This window comes from Lytechinus variegatus, chromosome 1 (genome assembly GCF_018143015.1).
Source record: "Lytechinus variegatus isolate NC3 chromosome 1, Lvar_3.0, whole genome shotgun sequence".
NCBI classification, from domain to species: domain Eukaryota; kingdom Metazoa; phylum Echinodermata; class Echinoidea; order Temnopleuroida; family Toxopneustidae; genus Lytechinus; species Lytechinus variegatus.
The window spans coordinates 79,520,269-79,547,348 of record NC_054740.1 but is presented as its reverse complement, the minus strand read 5'-3'; the positions used below and the strand labels follow the sequence as shown (position 1 = coordinate 79,547,348).

General features: G+C 36.0%; 2 protein-coding genes across 3 annotated transcripts; one reads left to right on the top strand and one right to left on the bottom strand.

The window, feature by feature from the left end:
- Positions 1-79: 79 nt before the first annotated feature.
- On the bottom strand, positions 80-11,995 carry LOC121424380 (tyramine receptor tyra-2-like). 2 transcript variants are annotated; one of them, XM_041620057.1, is made up of 6 exons: positions 11,898-11,995; positions 11,161-11,608; positions 5,675-5,858; positions 3,189-3,470; positions 1,443-1,721; positions 80-1,042 (listed from the first exon to the last, which is right to left on the bottom strand). In XM_041620057.1, the coding sequence occupies exons 2-6, from the start codon at positions 11,461-11,463 to the stop codon at positions 822-824; spliced, it is 1,269 nt and encodes a 422-aa protein (XP_041475991.1). In that variant the 5' UTR covers positions 11,464-11,608; positions 11,898-11,995; the 3' UTR covers positions 80-821. The 2 variants fall into 2 exon arrangements, with proteins under 2 accessions (XP_041475991.1, XP_041475983.1); XM_041620049.1 differs by lacking the exon at positions 11,898-11,995 and having other exon boundaries at positions 11,161-11,877.
- On the top strand, positions 1,561-27,080 carry LOC121424372. Its single transcript, XM_041620036.1, has 7 exons — positions 1,561-1,640; positions 3,329-3,382; positions 19,219-19,575; positions 20,250-20,609; positions 22,173-22,313; positions 24,775-24,935; positions 25,598-27,080. The coding sequence occupies exons 3-7, from the start codon at positions 19,416-19,418 to the stop codon at positions 26,600-26,602; spliced, it is 1,827 nt and encodes a 608-aa protein (XP_041475970.1). The 5' UTR covers positions 1,561-1,640; positions 3,329-3,382; positions 19,219-19,415; the 3' UTR covers positions 26,603-27,080.

The following is a 27,080-nucleotide window of genomic DNA, read 5'->3' as shown; positions in this document are numbered from 1 at the left end:
GTTTTTAATGTTATTATGCACAGGCAAAAAAAAATAAAAATTTCTAAGATGACGGTTGATGGAATTTTATGGAACACGGCATTATTATTGAATGGTTTATAATAATCACTGATAATAGCAGCCAAATGCTAAATTACATTCAGTTGACAAATGGTATATACATACATATTTAAGAAAATATACAACTAAAATAAAAATAGGCAAATTGTACAGCTTGCAAGTGACATCATTAGACATCTCCATTTTTATATAATATCATATTTCATTATATCCAATTTGACATCAGTAGACTTCATTTTTTTTTATAATTTGATCTCCATTCTTTTAAAATCTTGGTACAGGCACTTATTTGATTTTTTCAGGATTTATTGATATTATGTTGCTTTCACAATAATGCAGTTCTAGGTGTAAATATTATTCTGAATATACATTTATTTACAGCTCTTTGTATCAAAGCTAACATTTCAAAATAGCTTTTTACTTAATTTTATAACGCTATTTACACGTTTATAAATCGTAAGATTACATCAGAGGTATATCATAAAATGGCTATATTTACATGTCAAAACACAACTATACGATCATGACGCCCAGCTAGGTACTTATTAGGAAATGGGGGAGGGTAGTTGGATTATTCCCGCCTGAATTCTATCAATTTGGAACATTGTATCGCTAGTGCTTGAGACTTTTCTTTTCCCATATCTTCAATGCCCCCAACCTTTTATTCCCGTTTTGGATTGCTTTGAGAATGACGGAGAAACTGCCCTGTTTAAACCCATCAGCACTTCCCCCTCCAAAGGAAGTAGTATTGACAATTTGGATCATTTCAAACATGAGAAGCAGTCGTTGAAACGATGGACAATCTTGGATCGTATCTGTCTGTTGAAGAATGCATAGATCAGGGGATCGAGCATCGCGTTGGTGTATCCCAGCCACATGGTAGCAACCCCAACCATGTGAGATGGAGTGAAGTCAAAGAAGCAAGCATGAACCAGAGAGTAAGGAGCCCAGCAGAGGGTCGTTGTCAGGACAACCATACCACCTGGAAAAGTAAGTGAGAAATGTGGGAATTATTGCAAGAGTATGTGGTAAAGGGACGGATGATAATGCCTCTTGAGGATAATACTGTCGGTAACTATCATATTTCTATCTTCTAACATAAAATGATGTTGATCAACCATCAACAATAATGACATAAAAACCATCACTTCTAATCTAGGCGTACTTGTATCGTCGTCCCTGTTCTCTTCTTTTGTTGTTGTTTCTCGGATATGTTGTATAAAAATTGAGTTGGTCATTTTATCGTCTAGAATTTTGCCAAACAAAATCAAATCATTTCTGTGCCCCCACCCTCCCTTCTTGGTTTTAACCTTACCTGAAGAGAAAAGTGAAGATAGAATTTAATTGATAGCGACAATAATATATTAAATAATATGTTTTACCTGCAACTGCAACTTGTTTATCCACGCTTAGGTTCGCCCACTTTACTGCCAACTGGGTCTGTTTGTCTTTTTTCCCTTTTGCTTTCCTCGGCCGATCTTCTTTCTTTTGCCCCCGAGACACCATATCCGATGAAGAGAGATCAAGTTCGGAAGTGCCGATTGTGTCCGAAGTGTCACCGAAATCCACCGAAAGAGAATGTAAGCTGTGTTCTTGATCTTGTTTCATGTTACTGCTTTGAGGTACCTTCGAGGGAATCTTGTCACTTTTCTCTTGTATGCCTAAAATGATCATTGAACAGTAAATTTTGACTTTATAATTGGCGTCTGTTTTTGGTTCCGACATAGATACAAACTTTTACCGAACCTTGAGTTAACTGAAAAAATAGTGAGCACGATATTTACTTTCCAATTAATTGCTCATCAATAGACAATTATCTTTGCCAACAATTGCTCTAGAACGGCAGTCGGGTTACCTGCGAATCAATACTTACCAATTAAAATTAGCATTATTAAAATACCCAAGTCTCATGAAAGCTTTTCCATAAATAAAGTCAAGCAAATTTAATATAATGACTCATAAACAAGCGTTATCCCGTTTTCTGTAATTATAAGATTACAATTAATTACAGTGATGTAATGGGGGCCACGCGAGCGCTTGCTTGCCCTTCAAAAAAAAAAAAAAACACGACCAAGAAAAAAAATAAAGAGCAAGTGAAAGAAAAGGAAAGATAGAAGCGTGAAAATTATATTGTTTTCTGAATATTATGTCAAAATCTATGACGAAATTGGATTTCGTAATAAATATGTCGAAATGTTTGCTCGTTCGCAACTTTTTATAAATTTTGCCAGATACACCATATCTGGCCCCTTAAGCTTTTTGGTTTATTACATTAATGATGAATTGCTTGTTTTGATACGTTGTTAGCCAAAATTTCTTTATTTTATTTTTTTACCATTTTGACTTCATTGCACTTATAAGCAGCATGGTCTGCAAACTGTGTAGGACTACATTCCAAAGAAAAACAAAAAGATGACGAGACCACATCCAATGAAAATAAATAAAGAATGAAAGAAAGAGAGAGAAAGAAAGAAAGAAAGAAAGAAAGAGAAATAAGAGAGAAAGAAAGAACAAAAAATCAGCAACACCCAAGGATCCACAGAATGTGTCGGGTTGGGTGTCCACAAACATGTCATGTCTGTGTAGGCCTACATTCAAAAGAAAAACAAAAAGATGACGATACCACATCCAATGAAAATAAATAAAGAATGAAAGAAAGAGGGAGAAAGAAAGAAATAAGAGAGAAAGAAAGAACAAAAAATCAGCAACACCCAAGGATCCACAGAATGTGTCGGGTTGGGTGTCCACAATCATGTCATGTCTGTGTAGGCCTACATTAAAAAAAAAAAAGATGACGAGACCACATCCAACGAAAATGAATAAAGAATGAAAGAGAGAGAGGGAGAAAGAAAGAAATAAATAAGAGAAAGAAAGAAAAAAAAATAGCAACACCCAAGGATCCACAGAATGTGTCTGGTTGGGTGTCCACAATCATGTCTAATCTATTTACTGAAGTGATAACCACACCCCTATCTGGTCAAATGTTAAGCGCATTGTTTTGGATTGTTTTTGCATTGTTTTTTCTGGCTTGTCATGAAATTAACAAATATCAAGAATTCAACCCACTTCCTTTAGTCTTCCTTTGGCCCCTCATTTCTAAAATCACTTCTCCGTTCTACTTCACTTGCCTTCCATAGATATGTCAGTTCCCATTCCAGCTGATCCCGATACAGTACTGATATGGCCCTCCGGATGGCTTGCCTGAGCTTGCCCTGACTTGCCGACACCATACGATCTAAGCTTCTTCTCTTTTGCTCTCAATTTATAGATGATAAAAGCGTGAGAGATGAGCATGGTGGGGACTGCCAGTCCATATATGAAGGTGAGGTTAAAGACATAGAAGATGCAGTTCGTCCATGCCGGAGAGCAGTGATGGGTTGAACTGCTATAATGGTAGTAGGAGAGGCCCTCTGTAATATGATAAAAGTCCCAAGTAATTCGGTTCAGGTGACGTTTTTTAAATGGCATTTTTTTTACGAAGGGAGGAAGTTGAAGTCTTCCTAACAAAAGGTAATGTATGCACTGAAATAAAGCAGCGCATCTGGTTCATCACGACATCATTTGGGAGTGTTTTTGTTCTTCCCTTGAAGTAATCATGGAAAAAAGAATACCAAAACGCATCTTAATTCCAGTACTTTAACTTGATAGACATTAATATTGAAGGTTATCAATCGTACAACTTCTAGCTATGTCATACCTTGGTGAGGGACATGGCAATAAGACTTGTCACTGTTCCAAAAATATTGGTGCATCGACTTGGATCGAAATTCTCGTCGCATTAATAAGAGCAGGTTCTACTATACAGGTTCATTTTGATTGGTAAGTTATGTAAAAATCTACATGTATATTAGTTATATAACAAGCTACTTAAAATCCCCTTTTCATAGTACAATTTATACAGAATTTCGGCTCGCGATTTGCACTCGCATGCATTGTTCAAAACCGTGTACAAAAACGTAAGAAATTACCATATGGTTGTGATTTTTTGCATGGTCAGCCCCCCCCCCCCTCCCACTTTGAAAACCGTTCCGCGGCCCCTTGAAAAATATTAACCTATGTGTCCTATTCATTATTACAAAATGCTTAAAGTGTCCAATTTTCTGGCATTAATATCAAAGTCCACGCTCTGACTAAGCATATTAGATTGGTGAACCGGGGACAGCTGATCGTTGTAATACCTTGGTCACAGACGGCGGCCGTACGGCTAGTCGAAAACAGCTACATATACATGATATAGATAATTTGACCTGGGGGGGGCACTTCCATTCACGAGTGGATACCATGCGCGACCATGGGGTCTCGAAAAGCACCCTAAACACGTAATTTCCATATTCTGAAAATGCACCCCTTAACAAGTATTGGCGTGTGAAACCTTACCCTTTACAAGTATTGGAAACAAAACGATACTCTTGGCAAATATTCCCTGAAATGGACCTGTACAGGAATGTTTTATTGTTACGGGTCCTTCGGTCGTCGGCTTTACCTTATTTTGTTTAGTACGAACCCACCTTCTACACCTCGCGCAAATAGGACTCTAAACACTGAGTGTTGGGGCAAAAAGGACATCCTTTATAAAACATTTTAATTTTGTTTTATCATCCCCGCAAATTCGACCCTATACACGTAATTTTTCTAGCGAATTGATACCCTTTTTTCATTATTTTTGTGTTTTTGACACCCTTATTACGTTACGTACGTAACGTGCCCTATCGCGAAAAGGACATCCTTTTTACGTGTTTTTTGGTCGCGCATGGTATCCACTCGTCAATGTAAGTGGCCCCCCCCCGGGTAATTTGAATAAAATGAATAAAACGACTGTTTTCGACTCGCAGTACGGCTAGTCTGCTGGGCAAACCCATCACTCGAAATAAGGGTCTGAATGTGCAGCCTACTTCTGCCTTGTGTACTGAAGGCTCTCTCGTATTGTATGTGCTAGTCTTTGCGTGGAGGCACACTAAGTTTCAATGAGGGTCTGTGCCTGCAGACTACAGTACGGCCGCCGTAGAACAAATGTGACCAAAGTATAAGATTCTGAGCTGACGAAAAAAATGCGAATGTCGTTTGTCCGGGGTCAAAGACGACACTGCTTTTTTTGGTCCACCAATTTAAAAAAAAAAATATAGGGCTACTACTTGGTCATGATGGCCTTTTGACAACAAAATGTTCTACGTTGTAGAATCCGTTAGCGTCGCAATTGCGAATACTCACTATGATTCTAAGTATTTTGTGAAAAACCAACCTCATTTGGGATAGAAGGGTTTTCTTCCCTTTGTCCTCCAATAATGATTTTGCCTCTCCTTTTATCCCCTGAATTCTTTGACATGAAAACAAAGGGCACCTTTCTTCCATCATAATTATTGAGAACCACCTTTTATGAAATATGCAGGGACCGCGGAAACGGAGGATTGGGGTGGGTGGGCTTGATGGGTTTCAGCCCCCCCACCCCCCTCCCCCCAATACTTTTTTTCCAAACCCGTGTACAAAAACGTAAAAATTACCATCTGATTATGATTTTCAGCCCCCTCCCCCAGTTTAAATCCGTTCCGCGGCCCCTGCTATGATAATCTTAGAATTCCGTGCATCGTCTGATGGTTCAAAAGAAGCAGAATCTCACCAGTCAACGGTGCTATGCCGACCAATAGCGAGATGATCCAGGTGATTACGATCATGACGGTTACCCGCTTACGGGAAGACGGATAGCGAGCAGACCAAACAACCGCCATAAACCGGTCAGTAGAAATGAACAAGACAGTTGCGAAGTTTCCTATGGTGCACATAGAAGCGCTAAAGCCATTGATCTGCAAAAGAAAAGCATGTAAATAATTAAATGAAGATGAGATTATAAAAAAATAACTAGAGGGGATATTATGTCAGTATTTTTTTATTGATTTGTGCTTTTAGTGACTGAATGTTTTTTTAATACCCACGAGGTTGTTACAGATAAAATAGCGATGTGATAACATTATAATCTAAGGTGGGAAGGCTTGTTTCTGTCATGGCTATAATCATTTTGTCACCATTTAAGTGGTCGTAATTCACCTTTTGTGCGAGATTGAAAAACTTTTTTTTGCAAATTCTTGTATGCTTGGAAAATTAATAGAGAGCGTTTCTGCAATTGAAATTGCTTATTTTCTTTTACCCATGTATCTTTAGAAATGTTGTTGTTTTTCAGTTAGGAATGTAGTTTGTGTTATCCCCTTACATATTTTCAAACTATTGTGTTATTGCTAGAGAGTAGTCTAAATCAGTACCGTACGCATAATTGTTGAGGGGGGGGGGTCAAGCTGAATGAAATGTTGACAACCAAAATAAAAGGGTCTTCACCCAAAATTTTACGTCGTTTGTTTTTGTACCTCAAAAAAATTTGACAAGCAAAAAAAAGGGTCTTGAACTAAATTTTTAGGGGGGTTGGGTATCAAAAAATTAAAGGGGGCTGAAAACCTCATACGCCTCTGGTTTAAATGAAATGAAAGAGTCAACGATTTGTAATTGTTGGTGAAGTAGTGTGGAGTTTCCATGGATTCGCCATTTACTTTTATCAATTTGGCTAATGGCTACAGACCTAATCATGTTCACGATTACTTGTGTATTCCAAGGATTATTTTGCATTCATCGTAGTACTTTTAATATTGAGTAGGCCTACAATTTTCCAATACATGCAATATCATTTCGTTTGTGAATGATTTATACGAGAAAGGTCTATCAATTAACCCATACAAAAGAGATAATCATTGTATTACCCATGAAATGCCAAATTTTCTTTCATTTCAGTGCGCCAAACCAGCGTCATAAGTCAATTTATGATACAATGCAGTACAGGAAACATTAAAGGGAGAGTGAACTTGTGTGTGGTCTCTCATAGTCTTAAACTATACGTTTCCAGATATCTACTAACACTACAGAGAATAAATTGACCTTTAATTGTATAGAGAAACTAAAATGCTTTAAGAGGAAAATAATTGTTTTGCTACTTGGTAACACAATAACTGCGGTAATGTATTGAGTAGTTAATTAGCGTGTTATCATTCAAGTGGGTCTATATTTGAAGAGTTTAGTTGCAAAAGGGGTTAGCCATTCTGAGAAGAAACATGTTTTTTTTTATTCTCACTTATTGCAAAATTCTTATGAGAAACTAAACTGTCATGATGTACTACCCTATCATGTAAACATAAAATTGAGTATACAAGGAATCCACCTGTCTTCAATTTTTTTTCTACATATTTTTTTCTTAAATTGCCATTGTGGACCTAACCCCTTTTGCAAACAAATTGAAATGAATCCAATATCTTTTGATTAAAAAAGTGATTTTTCTTTGCCACTTTTTTCACGTTTTCATTTCATTGTCAAATTTTCTTTGGTATCATCGGAGCGACTAAAAATTTAGAGGTTTTGAGACAGAACACAATAAAATTTATGAAAAATGGACCTAACCCCTTTTGACAAATGAGCTCTTCAGAAGAGTTTGGTTGCAAAAGGGGTTAGGTCCACTCCAAGAAACTACATTTTTCAAAATCTCCCATATTGCAATATTCTTGTGCGAAACTAAATTTTCATGATAACCTACCATGAGAACATACAATTTGGTACAAAAGAAATCTACCTGTCTTCATATATTCTAAAATATTCTTTTCCAAAAAAATTCTGTGTAGACCTACCCCTTTTAAAAAAATCTTTGCCATTTTAGTTCAATTTTAATGGGAATTTCAACTTTTCTTTAGTATGATCTTATAGAGCTACTAAAAATCTGTATATTGAGACAAAAATATATAGAATTCGATGAAAGATGGACCTAACCCCTTTTGTAAGTGAGCTCTTTATTTCTAGACTACACTAGCATTATAGGTCAGGAAACTGGCCACGTATGAGTAGTTGAGGACTCGAGATGGCGCCATTGGTTCGTATCTGCTTCAAATGTCGCCGCCACACTGAGGAAATTGACTCTTAAAGGCCAAGTCTACCCCAACAAAAACTTGATTCGAATAAAAAGAGAAAACTTCACCAAGCATGACACTGAAAATTTTATCAAAATCGGATGTAAAATAAGAAAGTTAGGACATTTTAAAGTTTCGCTTCATTTCACAAAACTGTTATATCCACATCTCGGTCAGTATGCAAATGAGGGAACTGATGACATCACTCACTCACTATTTCTTTTGTATTTTATTATATGAAATAGGAAATATGATTTTTTCGTCATTGTCATGTGAAATGAAGTTTCATTCCACCCTGAACACATGGAATTACATTATTTTAACATTTTGTGCTGCAGGCAAGGAGGTCCTAATCATCAAATTCGTAAAAATTGAAATATTGTATAATTCAAACAATAAAAAACAAAAGAAATAGTGAGTGAGTGACATCATCGACTCTCTCATTTGGATGTAACTGGCTCGTTCATATATAAGCATTTTTTTTTAATAAGCAAAACTGAGAAATGTCATAAGTTTCTTATTTTACATCCGAATTTGATGAAATTTTCAGCATTGTGCTTGTCTGATTTTTATCTATTGATTCAAATCAACTTTTTTCTGAGGTGGACTTGACCTTTAATCGACCGACGGTAGGTCATTGAAAATAACGTATATATCTTTGATCAGTCTGGAGTCGATTTGGTTTGTGTGACTTTGACGTAAGTTGCTGATTGACCAATGGGATTACAGATTCGAGACAAGAGATACAAATCACAAAGTTCATACTTCGGAGAGAAAAAAGGGTAGGCCATAATAAAAAGTGTATATCTCCAGTAAAACTGACGATAAAAGTGATTAGGTGAAACGCTCATACATGAACATGTACATGGTATTATATGAATTGCATAATTATTTAGCATTCAATTGTATAATGATACACACTGTCTTGGGAACGCTGAACTGAAATTAATGGAGTGCCAATCTTTTTCAGTGTTAAAAGGGATAGAGGCTCAGGATTAAAAAAAAATAGAAGGTGCCTTAAAGGGGCTTTCACAATTGCTCATACGATCGTTTGCGATCATTTGGTCACAATATATGTTGCACAGAATCGCAACGGTTGTAAGCAGTCGCACCACCATTTGTGAAAGGGGCTTAAGACACTAACATTATGGGCTTTTATCAATCACTTCCAAATTGTAAAGAAAATATACGTATAGTTGTGTGTCGTATTATATTTTCAAACGTCGTTTGCATTTCATCGATTTGGAACGTTTTCAACATTTTAAGTAATAAAATTTACAAAGCCTTTCCATGATGCACCATTGTCTAAAGAAGTCGATTCGATTGAATTGTAATGATTCTTTTGCAGATATCCATGGAAGAAAGACGAACACTTCTGGAAAAGTAAAGCTTGAAGCACGATTCCTTAAGAGTTTTAAGGTTATTATGGTTTCAGTTATCCCCAGAGCACGATTCTTGATAATATCAAAATCCGGGGGGGGGGCACTTCCATTGACGAGTGGATACCATGCGCGACCATGGCGTCTCGAAAAGCACCCTAAACACATATTTTCCATATTCTGAAAATGCACCCCTTAACAAGTTTTGGCATGTGAATTCCCTATACCCTTAACAAGTATTGGAAACAAAACGATACTTTTGGCAAGAATTCCCTGAAATGATCCCTAAACAAGTACAGCGATATTTCGATTGTTATGTCACGGACATCGATCATCGATTTTACCTTTCAGACCATTTTAGTTTGGTACGGCCCCACCTTCCACACCTCGCGCAAATCGGACTCTAAACACAAACACTTGATTTTGTTTTATCATCCCCGAAAATTTTACCCTAAACACGTAGCTTTTTTTAGCGAAATAGATACCCTTTTTTCAATATTTTTGTGTTTTTGACACTCTTATCACGTTACGTACGTTACGTGCCCTATCTTGAAAAAGACATCCTTTTTACGTGTTTTTTGGTCGCGCATGGTATCCACTCGTCAATGTAAGTGCCCCCCCCCCCGGATCAAAATGCTTTTGACCTCGGTCTATAGAAGCTATACACTAGTTCATTGGTGCACTCATCATGAAAATAATTATTCCTCCGTAGTTTATTCGCATTTATTATCGAACACATGTCAACGAACACACATTTTGCACCCATCAAATGCAACTGTGAAAGCTCTTTGGGATGTAGTTTTGCAGCCTTAATGCATCTTTTACAGTAGGGGCGTAGCCAACATTTGAATATTGTGCTTTCGAATGTTTTTTTTTGTGTGTGTTAAAACAATTTTGAATGTAAAACTTTGCTTTTCGAAAACATGAATTAGACTTTAAAAATGATATCAGAAATGAATTAATGAATTACTCATGACAATAGACCCTCTATGTATATCATAATCATACGTTACCATGAGGTGGATAGTTTTGTCTGGTGCTCATAATATCGCGCAGGCAGAACAGTGGTGGGTCCTCCGGGTCCGTCTTACAAAGAGTTACGATTGATCCGATCAATCGTAACTATGAACGGCCAGCAACGTCAACATCAATTATGCATGTTTGTTCAAAATATTTTCTAGCTATGAATGATGTATATTCATGCATTCATTGTTTTCTTCAAAATTCACTGCGCTTCTCTTTGCATACATAGCAAATTGTGCAAATTTTTCGTTAAAAAAATTACGACACTGATGGATTTCCATAGAATTACAATTGTTCGGATCGATCGTAACTCTTGGTAAGACAGGGCCCCGGAGTGGGGATGAAAACTCAGTTTGTCGCCACTGATCGTGATCGTCAGACAATTTGTCAAACCCTCTCTTAGCAAATAGCAAACACCTACACCTGCTACTTGTTCACCTCATTCAAATCTCCAAAGGCGGTGCCTGCGTACTTAAGTAATGACCTTTAAAGGTTTTCTCTCTGTTTTTTTTTCTATCAGTGAAAAATAAGGGTATGCTTAGTATTGATTACATAGTTCCGCAACTAAGATTTTTCTTTTCGCAATCTCTTCTCATTTTTTCAGTAATAATTTTCTCACTCTCATGTGTCATTGGCTCCTATTTTGTAAGAATAAGAAAACACAATAGGGCCTGTTGTCCCTGTCCCGTGACGCCACCCTGTACATTTTACCATAATAATGATTTTTTACCATAATAATGATTTTTTTACCATAATGATTTTTTTACCTTGCATAAGATTGGAAAAGCCTCGAGAAGCCGACCTCCATCAAAGATTGAAATCATGGAGAAAGTCATGCTGAGGGCAGCGATACCCAAATCCATCAATATGAGGTTCAGTACGAGAAGGTTATGTGGATTCCTCCTCAGCTTTCTATCCTGAACGATCGTAGTAAAAGCCACGATGTTTGCCGATAATGCTACGATTAGGATGACGCTCAGCGTCAGGATCTCGGCAATCTGGGCAGGGCTCCCGAGGTCGTGCATGAACCGGTATTGAACCGTGGCGTTGTCGGTGACGTTCGGCGTCATGATTATAAGCAGTGGACACTGTCCTTTGTTATGACTGACGGATGAATCGTAGTCATACGTCGTAGTGAACTTTGATGTCTCTCCGTAAAGAGTCTTCTTTCAGAATAGCAATTCTCTCGATGAAAAGCGAATGTAGAGTCTCATCCTAAAAAAAAGAGGGATGTGGAGAGAGTGTGACACGCGGATGAAACGAGCACCCCAATACATTGAATTTTCAGAGAAGATATATAGAAAAGAAATCCTTTAAAAATGTAAAGGATTTAAGATGACGAAATCATCATTTCCCTTAATATAGGCCTTTTATTATTGTTGGCACTAATGAGAAGGCCGAAATGGACGCCGCTGCGTCAAAGAACTTAATGCGCCGATATTGACAGCAATACTGTAGAGTTACATCGCTAAAGCGGATTAATTTTCAAATGAAAAGCTCTTACATGTCATTGATAAGAAGCTATTATACATGCACAGTAATAATGCATTAGCAAACAGGTTGAAGGACGTCGTAGAGTACCGGGTTGCTGGTCCATTGTGGAGTCTCATGAATATGATATCCGTGTGCTGTCATTTCATTTTTGTTTTATTTCTTTCTTTTTTGCGGATGTTCGTTTTATATACAATCCGAGGTGCCTGTCCATAATAAAAGCCTAAAAACTCACAGTACAACGGCCTTGGTATCAAAACCAAAACTACCATTCAAGGAAACTATCCTTAGATTGATCAGTAGCCTAATTATATTTCAATATATTACTCTCATCAATTATTTAGGAAGAACATAAATTATATTTATGCCGTTGCCTGTTTCTGAATTGTCAATTTCTTTTTATTTTCCTGGCTTCATTTTACTAAGCAAGGAACGTTTAAACCCAACTATGAATCTACATAATTATTTGGTACATGACTTCTTAAAGTGATGCAGCGTTCGCATTAAAATGTCGACTGTTTCGATACGCCATCGTCATTAAGGGTCAATGATGGATATACATGTATATATATATATATATATATATACTAATTCGATTTACTAAAATAACATTTTGTGTTTATTTAATGATAATTATGCATGAAAACAAAGAAAATACGAAGAGTTTGGCATTTGAATGAAACGCATGACATAGATATAAAACAAAGCATCATATAGACTAAAACTGGAGCGCGCTCCTGATCAGTAAATAAATTGTATGGATTGGTGCTAATTTACCTCAAGTTGTGATCTAGAGCTTGAAAAGAAAGTTGTCATTTCCAAAGGTTCATTGTAGTCAATGGTGTACAAATTGAATAAGCTTCCCCCCTCTCCCCCCCAAAAAAAAAACAATAAACAAACAAATGTAAAAGGGTGAAATATGATTATTTTCTGAATATCATGTCAAATGTATCACAAAATTAGGTGAAACATGCATGAAACAATTTCAAAAACTTTGCCTGTTCGCTATAAACTCTTTACAAATTTAGCACCATCTATCACGTCTGGGCTCCCTCATAGTTTTCTGCTTATTACGCTGCTTTTGATTGTTTACATTCTTTGACAAAAGGTAGCATAAAGGGGACATCATTGAGGTCAAGTCCAACTACCTAACTCTTAGTCAACCTTAGTCAAATATGACCAGAAATTGACCTTTATGACTGAAATGATAGTTGCACCCAGGTGACTCTTTCATTTAGTATGTAATATGGGTGCAATCCCGCATTAAAGGTATGTTTGAATTTTCAAAATTCTGCTTCGGTCTTGACAAACGGCAGTTCAAGCTTATTTCGTCCTATTTAAGTTTGTCAAGTTTTGATGTTGTTGTTGTTTGTATTTGAGCTCATAATACATAGTTCCATCTGTCACGATTCGCGCTACTATTGAAACGGTGATCTTATATACTCGTGGAGTAATCGTAGGGATCATAACAGATCGTATTAGATTTTATCAGATCAGTCGTAGAAATCGTAATGATCGTAGAAAAAAATTGCATGGTTAAAAAATTTTCGAGATCAGTTACGAAGGTCCAATCGTAGCGTTCTTAATGGATCGCACGACAGTGGGTGTTAGTTATTAGTATACATACATGATACAAATGACCGGAAGCAAGTTGTGACTATTTCCGTATAAGGTATTATTGATAAAAAATAATAATACGTCATTAGTACTATCAACCCAATATCACATATCAAGTTCATTTAGATCCGGGTTGCCAAACAATACAGAAGTAGGACATATTCGCTTGTCCCATAAATTTGTCTAGAATTTATTTTAACCCTGGTGATGGTAGGAGAATTATATCATTTTGCCCATTTTCTCCTATTCTTCCGGCCAATCGGCCATTGCTGGGATTGATGTATTTTTTCATGGAATAACCCTTTAATAAACGTGGCAACGAACACAAAATAATTATGTATACATGTATAGGTCAAGGATCCAACTTTGCATAATCAGTACTCGCAATTGATACCAGTGCTTTCTCTTATTTATCACCATGTAAATATTTCTGGTAATGAACGAATGCGACCCCAAGTCTCCTCAATGATGACCATGGATGATCAAGGCTCTGGGAGGAGGGGCTGTGGGGAGAGGGTTACTTGTACCCCCTGGAAATTTGGTTGTTATTCTATAATGTGTATCGTTATGTATCTTGTACCAGAAAACACATAGGACAGAGTCACATTTCATTTTTTAGAGGGGCTTGTGTTTCATTTGCACTGTTTGTCTGATTTTCCTTCCCCTTTCCTTTTGAGGCCTTCATCAATGTCAAGCTCTAAGCTTAAGATGAAGGTCTCCCACATTTCAAAATGTACTATGTTGATGTATGTATTATATATGATATTTTCTGCTAATTTTTGTAACGATAAAAAAAATATCAGGTATAAATATATTTTGATTAGATTATTAGATTGTATATATGTATATGTTATTAATTATATCATTTACGTATGTTATGCTAAGAAAAAAAAATGATTTCACTTGTATATGATTTTATTGGAATGTGGAAATAAATAAATAAATCAAATCAAATTTTGATTTTTTTACAAAAAGCGCCTGTAATCTGGAGTGACCTCCCCCCCCCCCACACACACACATGTTGGTGCTTTTCATTTTTGTTCCATATCAACCAGCATCCCATCTTATAAACCCGCTCACGTGCCTCTGTGGATGATCCATTTAATTACATTAGCCATTCATGCATGGAAAACTCAAAATAATTTCTAATAACATTCAATATTGTAATGTGCAAGATATGCTTATTTTTCTTTCCTCATAAGTAATTAAATTGCACCCGGAGGACGACCTGTTTATGATAACTTTTATCATTTACCAGCCCGTGACTTATAACATATCCTTAATTAAAAAGTCTATAACAAAATCAGTGTGATGATAATACGAAATATTTCAGTTAAAATCTCAAGACTGGAGTAAAAGTATATTGAATATGACTGTGTTATCAATACCCCAGATACCATTTTGCTTACGGCTCCTCACTCGCTCATGAAAATACAGAAACATATAATGTCATACTTGAACATTCTTTATGTTATATAATCTGAAGCATGTCTGAATGTATATTCTGTGTGTTATTTTCGATAGTTTTGACTGGAAAATGTTCCGATGAAATCATCTAGTATATTATTTGATGTTGATTATTCCACCTTCTCGTGGAAATAAAGGGTTTTAATGATGGGTGATCCAGGGCGCTGAAATAAACCCTTTTTTTTTCATTTTGTCATCAAATAAAAATAAAAGAGAAATAGTTTTAAGGGGTCGCGGTCATTTTGGTTGTTTTTTGGACAAGTGTTTTCCTACATTTTATATTTCTTCTTCAAAAGAAAGAAAAGTTACATAATGTCCATCATCTGACCTTCCCAACAATATCTTTGACCACTTCACAAATACTCTTCATTGCACTTTTACTTTCAGCTCAGAAAGATTTGTGAAATTTTGTGAAAGTATACTTCATGTGAAACCGTGTTCGTTAATGGGATAAACCATGCGATTAATAGGGAAAATATAACACTGCAACGATTTATAAGTAAAGTAGTGGTAGGAGACAATCTACCGGAGACACTCACAATCTTGATTTGGCAAGGCATTTGTCTATTATTGTTTCTTCTGGGATGTCACTTATTATCTGTTATTAATGGAAGGTATTGGGAGTTGGTATATATATTTTCATCTTCTGTTGGTGACTGGCATCTGCTCTGGAGGAAGTAAGTTCACTTTCATTTCGTTATTAGTTGAGCCGATATTGGCGTCTTCTTTTTTTTAGTTTGCCATGCGTAACATAAATCATAATGTCGTCATCCCACAAATCCCAGCGATTGTTCCATTTTGAACTGCCGATCGCCTGCAGCAGGAAGGCTGAGAGTGTCCCATCTTAAAAGTGTGGGTATCAATCTGCCAGTAGTGATCGAACCCGAATCTCTATGAGGCGGGCGCTCAACCGATTGAGCCCATAATCATGTCTGATGATCGAGTTGATGACGATGATGATGATGATGATGATGACAATGGTGGTGGTGGTGGTGATGACGATGACGGTGATGATGATAATGACGACGACGACCATGATGGTTTTGATAACAAAATAAATAATTTCATCATGACAATGATGACCAGCATTCCTAAAAGTTTTGATCACAATGATGACGCTGATGATGATGACAATGGTAGGCCCTAACGGTAATGATAAATCAATAATAACACTAATAATGCAATTTATTTCGTACATGGATTTGTATGAGAGAAAGTTTGTATTTTTAGTTTAATGGCTTTCATAACGAAATTGATTTATTTGGCTATTATGAGGGAAATTAAAAGGTACTAATCCAGCATCAAAGAACAATGCTAACCATGCCCACGGCAAACAGAATAGTTCTACAAAGATGATATTAGGGGCTCATCAGTCAAATCAACATTTTATTTTCAAATATGCATCCGACAACGTGCATTGCTGCCTAATATCATGCGTGGTTCACTCAGTTTTTATTTTCATTTCTTTCATTTTCATAATTTTATATTTATTTCCATTAAAATACAATCCAAATGAATATCAATCACACTATTGTAATAGCATAATCGGTGATTGCAAGACAGATTTGAGATTAATCATGTCAGGTAGTCATCTCTGACAAGCCAAGAGATTTTTAATGTATTGATGTTGTTATCTATGTTGCGTTATATGTCAATGTGTTTTCAAAGTGTGAAAATATTTTAATAAATGAATCATAGTAAAACATGACAACTATAAACAGCTTGTGACAATTGAGAAATGCAATGTCACTACTAGGTCATCATATTTCTTTGCTGCCTTTCAATTTTCGGAATATTCATTTCAATTTGACATGACTATTGTTTAATTTGTTTCATTCTCACATTTCCTTTTGAACTCCAATGCTTCTACAGACTTTGGTTGTATTTCTTTGAACTGATATTTCAGCTGAAAATACATTTTTTACGATTACTTGCTTCATCTACATATCACTTAGTGTAAAAAGCTATACAAATAGCATTCTGTATGAATCCACAAAATGCATTTTGTTTCCTCGTTTAATGCGGGCCTATAATTTTTGTGTGAGTACAAAGTGTAATGGTTTTGACCAGAAACTGAAAGTTGAAAATCTTGAAGGGCTCCCTGTTAGTTTTGTGTACAGAGATACTTAGTTTTGCTGTAACGTTTACACGGAATAAAATAGTGTTATGAAGGAGGTAAAAGGTTATCAGCCTCCATATGACAGAATTAAACAAAATGTGAAGGGAATAAAAGACATCAAGCAGTTGAACCAATTAGGCATAGGGACAATTGCCCATCCCCAGAAATAAGGAAAAAAATGAAAATATTGCTCGCCCCAAAACGAATTTAATGTTGGTAGAAGCGAAACTTAATATCATTTTATCACTGTATATCACTTGTAAATAGTAATTGAATTCTGACATAAGCACCCCATTCAAGGTGCAAAAGCATATAAATTTTTTTCTGTTAAATTCAAAAGATTTCCTCACTCGGTCGTTCTTAGGAAGGTTTCTTTCGAATAATAATTGTTATGATGTTCGCGCTTCGCGCTCGATTTTGCGGGTACACACGATTTTTTTCCTTCTTCGCCCCCGTCCCCAACGTTTTGTTTTTTTGCCATCCACTTGTCCCCTACTGCTGTTGCCACTGGATAGAGGAAAAGAAAGTGATAACTCAAGTACATGATTAAAACAAATCCACTTGATATCAAATAACGGAAGTGGCCTCCTAAATCGTACTTTCACACAATAGGTTGGTCTGGCGCTACAGAACATAATATGAAATTGCTTGATCTATGTCAATTGGCATGGTATCTCGTACGAACGTTAAATTCTACCCCTGTCATATTTTAAGAAAGCCCGTATAAGTACAAATATATCGACTAGGGTTTCTTGTATAGGGCAAGTGTAATATTGGTGGCAAATATAATAGTGCCACTGTAATGGGAATTGATAGTGTAAGCCCTTGACAGATAGTCGTGATTGGTCATCGGTTTCTGGCACTCATACAAAAAGAGCATGCAAATTGGAATATTGACGATAATAAAAATAATTCAAATTTGCTAGAATTTTGCCAGCGGGATCGCATTTGCCTATTTGGTGTAGGGGAAGGCGGGTAATTTGTGACACTTATTGCATTTTGTATGTTAGAATTGATATGACTAAAAAATATTGAAGTATTAAGTATCTTGCCTTTTAATTTTATTTCTTGGGAAGTATTTTTCACCTATATATAACTTTCTACCCCCTCACTGAAATTCATTGTAACCTTAAAAAAACGATGTCAAATGGCTCAACTTGCCCCATCTGTGGGGTAAATTGTTCCACCTTCTGGGGTAAGTTGAGCCACAAAAACTTTGACAAAATGTATGCGGGAAGAACCAGCATGTCAATTGTTTTCAGTTAAAGTCTTTTCACTTGCCATTCTAACATCGTCTAAAAGTAAAAGAACTTTCATGTGAATTTGCCCCTTTTTGCCTGCAATTGCATATCAATGACTTTTAAAGGTTTTTTTATTATTATTATACATTACCGTAATGGCTCAACTTGCCCCATGTTGGCTGGCTCAAATTACCCCGGTCCGAACTTAATGCGATATTTTCACATCCACACATTTCTTTTGCATCCATCATGTAAAAGACTATGACAAAAATGAGAATCCATACCAGGACTAACAATATTGTTTTTATTTCTTTATTACATTTAAAGACGTGTGCAGGTAAAAAACACTTCTCTATTTCACACCCATTTTTACTTTTTTGGCTTAAATTTGTATTTTTTCCTCTAATAATTACTTTTTGTTTCAAAATTGAAAACAATGTGGTGGAGTTAAGGGTTATGTAATAGGTCATCAATACATGATACCACCACAATGTCTGACTCATTTTCTATTGGCCTGCGGTGGTGGCTAAACTTGCCCCTATATGCTCAACTTACCCCGCCTTCCCCTACTTATTACGTCCCTTCTTTAATCTAAACTCATATAGATAGTGTTTGGTACCGCAAAATCGTAAAATAGCCTTTTATGCTAACAACAAGATGTAAGATACAACCATCAAGAAAAAAAACTCTATGAATATTAGAAGACCCTCTGAAAATGAGTTCCATTTGGGATGTTTCTCTCCATTTCCTTCCAAATCTATTGTAGGTATTTTGGTGATAAGGCATTTCCACAAAAAAATTCGCATGTTATGAAGATGATTTGATAATCACTATGAAAATAATAACATCCTAACTATTTTCTATGTTTTATATGTTTTATTTTATTTCAGAGCATTCATATTTGTCAACAGATTCAGTAAGACGTCTGTCAACCGGTCATGTAAATCATGAACAATGGCAAACTTATTCTTTCAATACATCTGAACATTTTCGGATCCGGGTCAAATTCATTTCTTTCAACCTGGTACCCGGTATTGATTTCATCAGCATCGGCGATGGACTCAAACCGGATAGTACCCATAATGCAATGTTTACAAGTGACGAACAGTACACCACCTTGGCGAAGTTCAGCGGACGCACGATGACAAGTCACGTGACTTCGCTCAGGAATGAAGTCTGGATAGGTTTTTACATTAATTCAATTTCAGCATCCTTTTCATTGGAGATCACAGCCGTCAATCAAACAGGTAATAGTAATAAGTTTTTTTTTTAATAATTATTTCAATTGAATATGTCGACTTGGCGTACGTGATGAAAAATAGGGATCGGAGTGCCCTTTATTCATATCCTCCAACCACCGTTGTTTTTCCTTTATGTGTTTAATCGCATCATCTTTTTTTCAGTTTCTTATTCCTCCTCCACAGAAAAATAGCACATTGTTTAAGCCTGTCACTCTAACAACAAGTTGTTCTAACTTTTTTTTGTAATAGTTTAAACCTTTTAAACAACTTGTTTAATTTTTTTTAAACAGTTGTTTAAAAAGTTTAAACAATAGCTGTTAGAGTGACGGGCTTAAACAGCAACGTGCTTATGATGTTAAACAACTTTTTACAGTGTCCTCTTTCTACACTTCCTCATTCTTCTTATCTTTCTCCTTTTTTCTTACTTTTATCCCCCGTCCCCATTCTTCTCACTCTATTGTACAATTTCTTCTTATTCGATAAAACACATTCTTATTCAAAGGCCTTCACGTCACTGTCGTTTTAGGGCACACATATAAGACATTCAAATAATCTAGCAATCAATTGGAATACGTACATTAAGAGGATTTACTAAAACTATAGATATGCTTTGAGTTGAACTTTCATAAATTGAATGTGTTGCTCGCTTCATTTCAGCGACTTCGTTGTATTTTTTACAGATGAAATCACCCTGGATACAACGGATAGTTATTTCATTCAGTCTCCTGGCTATCCTGCCGAATACCCCCAAAACTGCTACCGATTTTGGAAATTTCAAGCAGTCGATGGATTTGTCGTATCCGTCATCGTTCACCACTTCGATCTCGAGTTTAATAGGGACCATCTCTACATCGGAGAAGGTGCAAGTAGGTTCTCAAACCAGATGGATAGGTGGCATGATCTAACTGGGAATTTGATCGAAATCAGCGAGTATCGATATTTCATTTCTCTTTGGTCCCCGGTACTGATCATATTCACAACGGATTTCGTCACCGTCGAATCCGGTTTTCAGATTGAACTGCGAGCGATGGAACAAGTTGGTGAGAAACAATTAATTTTACGATTCTATGACTGTAATGTTAACGTCATAATGATGTCACTATGACGTATTTTTACGTTTCATAATAGTTCAGTCGGAGCAACTAGGCCTATATATTTTCTTAAACACCCAATGGTATGGTTCTTTTGTGTATTTCTTTTTTTTCATCCTTTAGTGTCATTATTGCTTCATTGTAGATCAATTCCCAAGCTTCTAATGAAATTACATAAGACATTTTTTGTTTGTCACTAATGAGGATGGGAAATATTGGAAATATATATTGTAAGCAATTTGTCCATGTATTTCATCTTGCTTTCGACAAATTGAAATATATGCTTGTGTGATTCAAGACATTGTGTTTCGTTAAAAATTGAATTTGTAAAATTCAAAAATATTTATTAAGAGTTTTAGACTTAAAAAAATTAGATGAAGATATTCTTTACCTTTCAGTTGAGATTCCAATTGCTGGTGTTTTTAAAGTTAAAATCTCGGCAAGTTTTAACAACCCTTGCTAGGGCAGTAAAAGACATTTATTTGTAGCATCAACAAAAAGTGTGCTTTATTATAAACACTGTTTGCTCGATGTATGAATGAGAGTAATGTAGATAAAATACCTCAGTAAACATGTTAGACGGGAATATTATGGAACATTTTAAAAGTTGTCGGCATTGACGAATTGTCATATCCAATAACTATATAGTGACAGTCGGATGCCTGTACAGCTCGGCCACTCAAAAAATGTTCTCATGGTAAACGTGTCAACTTCCTAGATGACAAATGATGATGAAACACGTCATCATATTTATTACATTTTACTCGAAACAAATACCTTAATAATTATTTACTTGTCAAATCAGTAAATCAGTGCTACAGCCACCATAATTTTGCGAGAAGTGTATAAAAAATGATAAAAAAAGGGGAAAGAAAAGTAAGATAGAAGGAGGAAGAGTATAAAAAGAGGTATGTGTCGTGGATATTACTCCTGTAGTGAAATTAACAATACACTCTAAATTCCAAGGATCCAGATCGATTCAATTCAATTCAATTCTGGTTTTATTGTCAAAATGGTACATGACAAAAGTCCGAAGACTCATATTATCATATTTACAAAGAAAAAATGTACATGTATATTATCAAAAGATTACAATATATCACAATTCTAGTGCTAGACAAATAATCAACAAAAAGCCAGAAAAAAATCATTTTGGACAATCTCAATAAAAGAGTAAAATTGATTGAAATTATAACATTGTAAAACTATCATTGTCAAAATTAAGATCTGCTGTGAATAGTGGCAAGCCGAAGTTTAGATTTAAACCTTGTTGATTTAAATATAAATCTAAAAGATTTGAATTGAAATCTTTTGAGATTAAATAGTTAATCCTTAAGATTTAAAATAAATTCAAAATTCGACTGGACACTATTCACAGCCGATCCGGATTTATTTTAAGTCCTTGAATTTTAGATTGTATGGAATAGCATTGTCTAGTTTGTAACCGTCTTGCCTCCCATCATAATTTGCGTGTACGCCCAAAGATTTAATAAAATGATTTCTTACCTACAGCTCAGTCTACACTACAAAGTGTAACCATGGTATATGGTGTAACTACCATACCAATATCTTCATCCCCATCGGAACGGGATAGCAATGACGTCATTACATTGGAAAGCAGTGCTGTACATCCAGGAACAACAATAAATGGGGGTAAGTTAGACAGATACTTTATCTTGTGAGTTGAAATGGTTTAAAACTTTTCACTCATGCCCTCAAACAATAAATCGTGTTCGAGTAAGTAACTGTTTGTTGTTAGTTTTGTATTAGGCCTACTTGCATAAGCAAACCTTCGTACTTCTGTTAAAACAAAGGGGGGAGTCTAGGATTTTCCAAAGAAGGAGGGGCACATTTTCCCTAGGAAAATTTAACAAACAAAAACGAAAAAGAAAAAAAAAGTTTATTAGTAAAAAATGAAGGTAATTTTTTCCCGCGTCAAGTTTGAGAAGCAAAAGGTCCTCACTGTCTTCACGTGACTCTAAAAAGGGGGCACATTTGTGTATATTACTGTCATATTTACATTGGAATATTGGGTATGACCATTGGCGGCGGAAGCCAAAAATTTTAGGAAGGACCAAAAAATTTAGGGAGGTCGTCCCCACCTAAAATTTAGGGGGGACACGTCCCCCCCCGCTTCCGCCGCCTATGGGTATGAATCTCAAGGGGGAGGGGATCGGATGTGCCCCTACTGGATCCGCAATTGATTGAAACAATTTTCACACCACACCAAAAAAAATGATATCTTTACTGTCGCTTCTTGTGCTGGGTATTTTTGAAGAGGGCGCTCACCAAAAATAATAAGAAAGAAAGGATTGACAACATGGGAATAAAAAAAAAAAACACAGTTTCAGTTAAACAGTGGAATAATGACCCCCCCCCCAAGAAAAAAACTAATAATGAAATAAAAATAAATAAATAAATAAAATAAATGAATGAATAAATAAATAAATTGAAATAAATAAATGAATAAATAAATAGATAATTAAATGAATAAATATAGGTTTTCCCGTCCAATTTCATCAGAGTTGCAATTAAATTAATGAAAGGACGTTCAAATTCGAAATATTTCGTCCACCCTCTGCACACATAGTTCATTTTCATTCATTTAGCATTTAATTCCGTTCTATATCATTCCTTTGAATTTTGTAGAAATTCAATTCAGAGAGAAGCTTGTTCAAATTAATGGCCCTAAGGTGTCATTCAATTTCGCGACGACTAACTGATCGTTTAATTTCGCCTGAAACACCATTTTCAATTTCATTTATCTGCACACATATCTGCACTTTAAACTTCCAAATTCTGATAAAGTTTCTGTATTCATTTTTTTTCAAACTTTACCCTATATTTCTATTTTTTGCGGATCTTTTCAGTTAGAATCATTTTATTCCATTATGTTTGATGAAGAGGTAATTCATGTAACACTTACAGGATATGGTTGTAAACGCTTATTCTTTTAGTGATTGATGAGTAGGTGCAGGGGCGGATCCAGGATTTCCCCCAAAGGGGACACATTTTCCGGAGGAATTTGACGAGTAAAAAAAAGAAGGTTGTTAACCAAAGAATAAGGGTATTTCGTCCACGAAAAAAAATTGTGCCTCTAAAGGGGGGGGGGGGCATGAGTCGGCTGTGCCCTCCCCTTGGATCCGCCGTCGAGTGGTTCGATGACCTAGTATGCCAATGGTAGGTATTTTTTCTTCATCATCTTGTTCTTTTGTATTGTACATAATTGTATATAATTTAAATCGTTTTGGGGAAGGGATGGGTATCATGGAATTGACCACAGTCTCGAGTTATGAAAGTGGAACAAAAACGAGTTGTTGTTCCGATGATGGTCTGTCAGATGTAAAATTCAGCAAAATATTTTAACATCTAATTTAGGAGTAAAACCCATTTCCATAATTATTCAAAAGAAGTATAAACAAAAAACAACGAAAAACACTGTCCATATCTTGTAAGTGATTGCACATTAATGATTTTGAATTCCTAAACGTTCGCAAGGAAGGTACCGGTGCGAATTTGAAAACACTACTCAGCTATTTCAATTTGATCGTTCTTTATAAATGTTTAAATGAAATAACTATGAAATCGCGTGCCAGTAGAATTAAATTAAATTAAGTATTTGGCTATTTAAATGCTGATCTTATAGGTCATTCAAATAAGTTGCAAATTGAATTATTACATCATTAAATTGGTTGAAATTTTGACGAAATTGGACGGGAAAACCTATAAATGAATAAATGAATAGATAAATAAAGGAATGATCATGGCACATGGAGCAAATTTCACAAAAGTCTCGAGCCGAGGAAGCGAACATAAAACGAAAGTCCTATTGGGTAAGAGATGTTTTGAATACATATTTCACTCCTATATCCGTTTCCATTTTATTTCCATTTCTCGTTCTATTTATTTTGTTTTGTTGGTCGTAGTAGCCTGTCTCACTTTATACGCCTGTACTGTAATGCATTTGTGGTGATGAAATCCTTTGATGAATGCCTTTGCAATCAATTATTCTTAAAGCTAACCCGATCCTCCATTTCCTTTTACTTTGAGACCTCGTTGGAATAATTTTGTTAGACCTACTTACAACTTCAAGTTCCATCTCTTTTATTTCTAGTACTGAAAATGCAATGGACGACCATCTCGAGTAAGTTCTCAATAATCTTCGGTGCTCTTTCTGCATCATTCTCTCTCATCTTGCTAGTGATCCTCCTGCGTTATGTGGGGATGAAATTTAGACGATGCCACCATGATCACTTAACACAGGCAGAAGGAAGGGTAAATATGTTCGATAAAAGTTACTGCCGTGATCAAGAATGTGCTACAGGGGGGGGGGCATGGGCGAACGCCCCTATGGTGTTTTTTTTTTCGTCGTATAGTGAAAAAAAAGTTGAGAAAAATATTAAGAAGAATAGTATCAAAATGAGTGTCAACGTATATAACAACTGAGAAAATAAAGGAATAAACGTCTTTTTAAAGTTGTCTTGCCCCCTCTCTCGAATTACCCTGGCGTCAACCCAAGGTATGGTCAGTTTGTTATTTATATTTAGATTTAACTGACTTGGTAACGGGCTTACAACAGCCAATATCAATAAAGAATTCGGAAGGTACAAATAACGGAAGATTTATTATGGTAAGTTTGACGAAAAGGGAATTTTTTGTGTGTGATGAGAGCTTTATGCTATAAGCATGGTTTTAACTATGCATATTGCATCTTGTAAGTGGAATCTTTAATTCTAATTACAAAAAAAATTAATGTAACAGCTAATGTGGAAATACAAATATAGAAAAAAAAAGAGTATAGCGCAAGAGAAATAAATATGTTTTATGTGTAATATAATCAGGCTCTGTGTATGCTCCAACTAATGTAAATGCGATTTGAAGAATGTCACAATTTTTATTTAATTCATTTCATTATATCATTATTTCTTGTCCTTTAGATATACTGCACTGTCACAGATTCGGCACCAGTATTACCCCCTCGTAGATTCATCAGACAACACGCCTCTCCACTCTCTGCCTCTCCACCCGACGTTCACAGACACGCTTTTTTAGATGACGAAAGTGACAGCACCATGGATATTTTAAAGAACAGTCATGCTTTGGAAGATGAAGTTTTTAGCGAGGTTAAATACACCCCTTATCCGAGTCAACAAGTTGCATTTGAGTCCTCAAAATTCGATGGCGCGTATGCCTGCGTACCCGATCCCCTAGGCAAGTATACCTTCGATGAAAGTGATGAAATTGACAAGTTCGGTTTTGATAGGCCTGTTTCACGAGCATGTGATGTACACGAGGTGTCTGGCGCTAAACCTCGTGCCATATGTAACAGATGTGGACTTGAGAAGGTCCAATATGATTGGTCAGCAGCTGACGACAGTCAAGTTAAGAGGTATGGACCTGGAGAGGGGTGTTCTGAACATTCATCACCAAGACGTGTAAGACCTAACGATAGGTATGGTAAAGATGATTTTGTCGTCTCACGCGGTGCTACCTCGAAATCTGATGACGATTCTTCAAGTGTGATGTCGTGCAGGTCAGGACTTGGTGGAAGCAGATTAAGTGAATCATCTAATGACAACCGTTGTTGTTGTCTACATAGTAATGAATGGTTACAATCAGATGAGTCTTGTAACTTTCCTCCTTCCAAGGTTAAGGAATTGTCCACAAAAACATCAATAATGTCGACAGAGGATTTGAGATTTTCACATTGTGACGTTGACGAATTCGGCTACCTCATCTGCGAAACGTCGACACCGAAAAGCGGTGGATTTCGGCAACTTACGTCCAACCGTGACGAGAAATTACGTTACCGTGGTAGCAGCGATCATTGGTCAACGTCAGATGAACTCGATTCGTCTCCTAACATATATTCGGTGAGAGAATCAGTCTCAAGTAGTTCAACAATCGAGCACACCTATCTTGAGAGAGAGTACATTGAATAACACTGTGACCGAGACCTAACGTATGATAACATGATTGTGACCTCAAATTTAAATTCGTAAAATATAAAAGAGTGACTTACATTAGCTAGCGTAAAGATGGTTACATCATACATGGAATACTGGGGTGCACAATAATTTTAGTTGATTATCTGGTTTATTCATAACATGAAGACTACATTCATGCAGTACAAATTTGCAAGAGATTTTTATGGACTCCAGGCTGAAAATATTGTGATGAAACAGATATCGGATGAAAATAACGAACATGTGACATTTAAAGTTTAGCATTATGTAATTGAAAAGTTTTATGCACGTCTTCGTGAATATGCAACGTGTTGACTAAGATTTTTACTCGTTCGATCTGAATGATTTTCAACCTGTAACTAATACCTCAGTCACATTTAGTCTGAGGCGGCCGTACGGCGAGTAGAAAATCCGTTTTAACACATTTTTTGTAATAGCTGCACACACTGGCGTA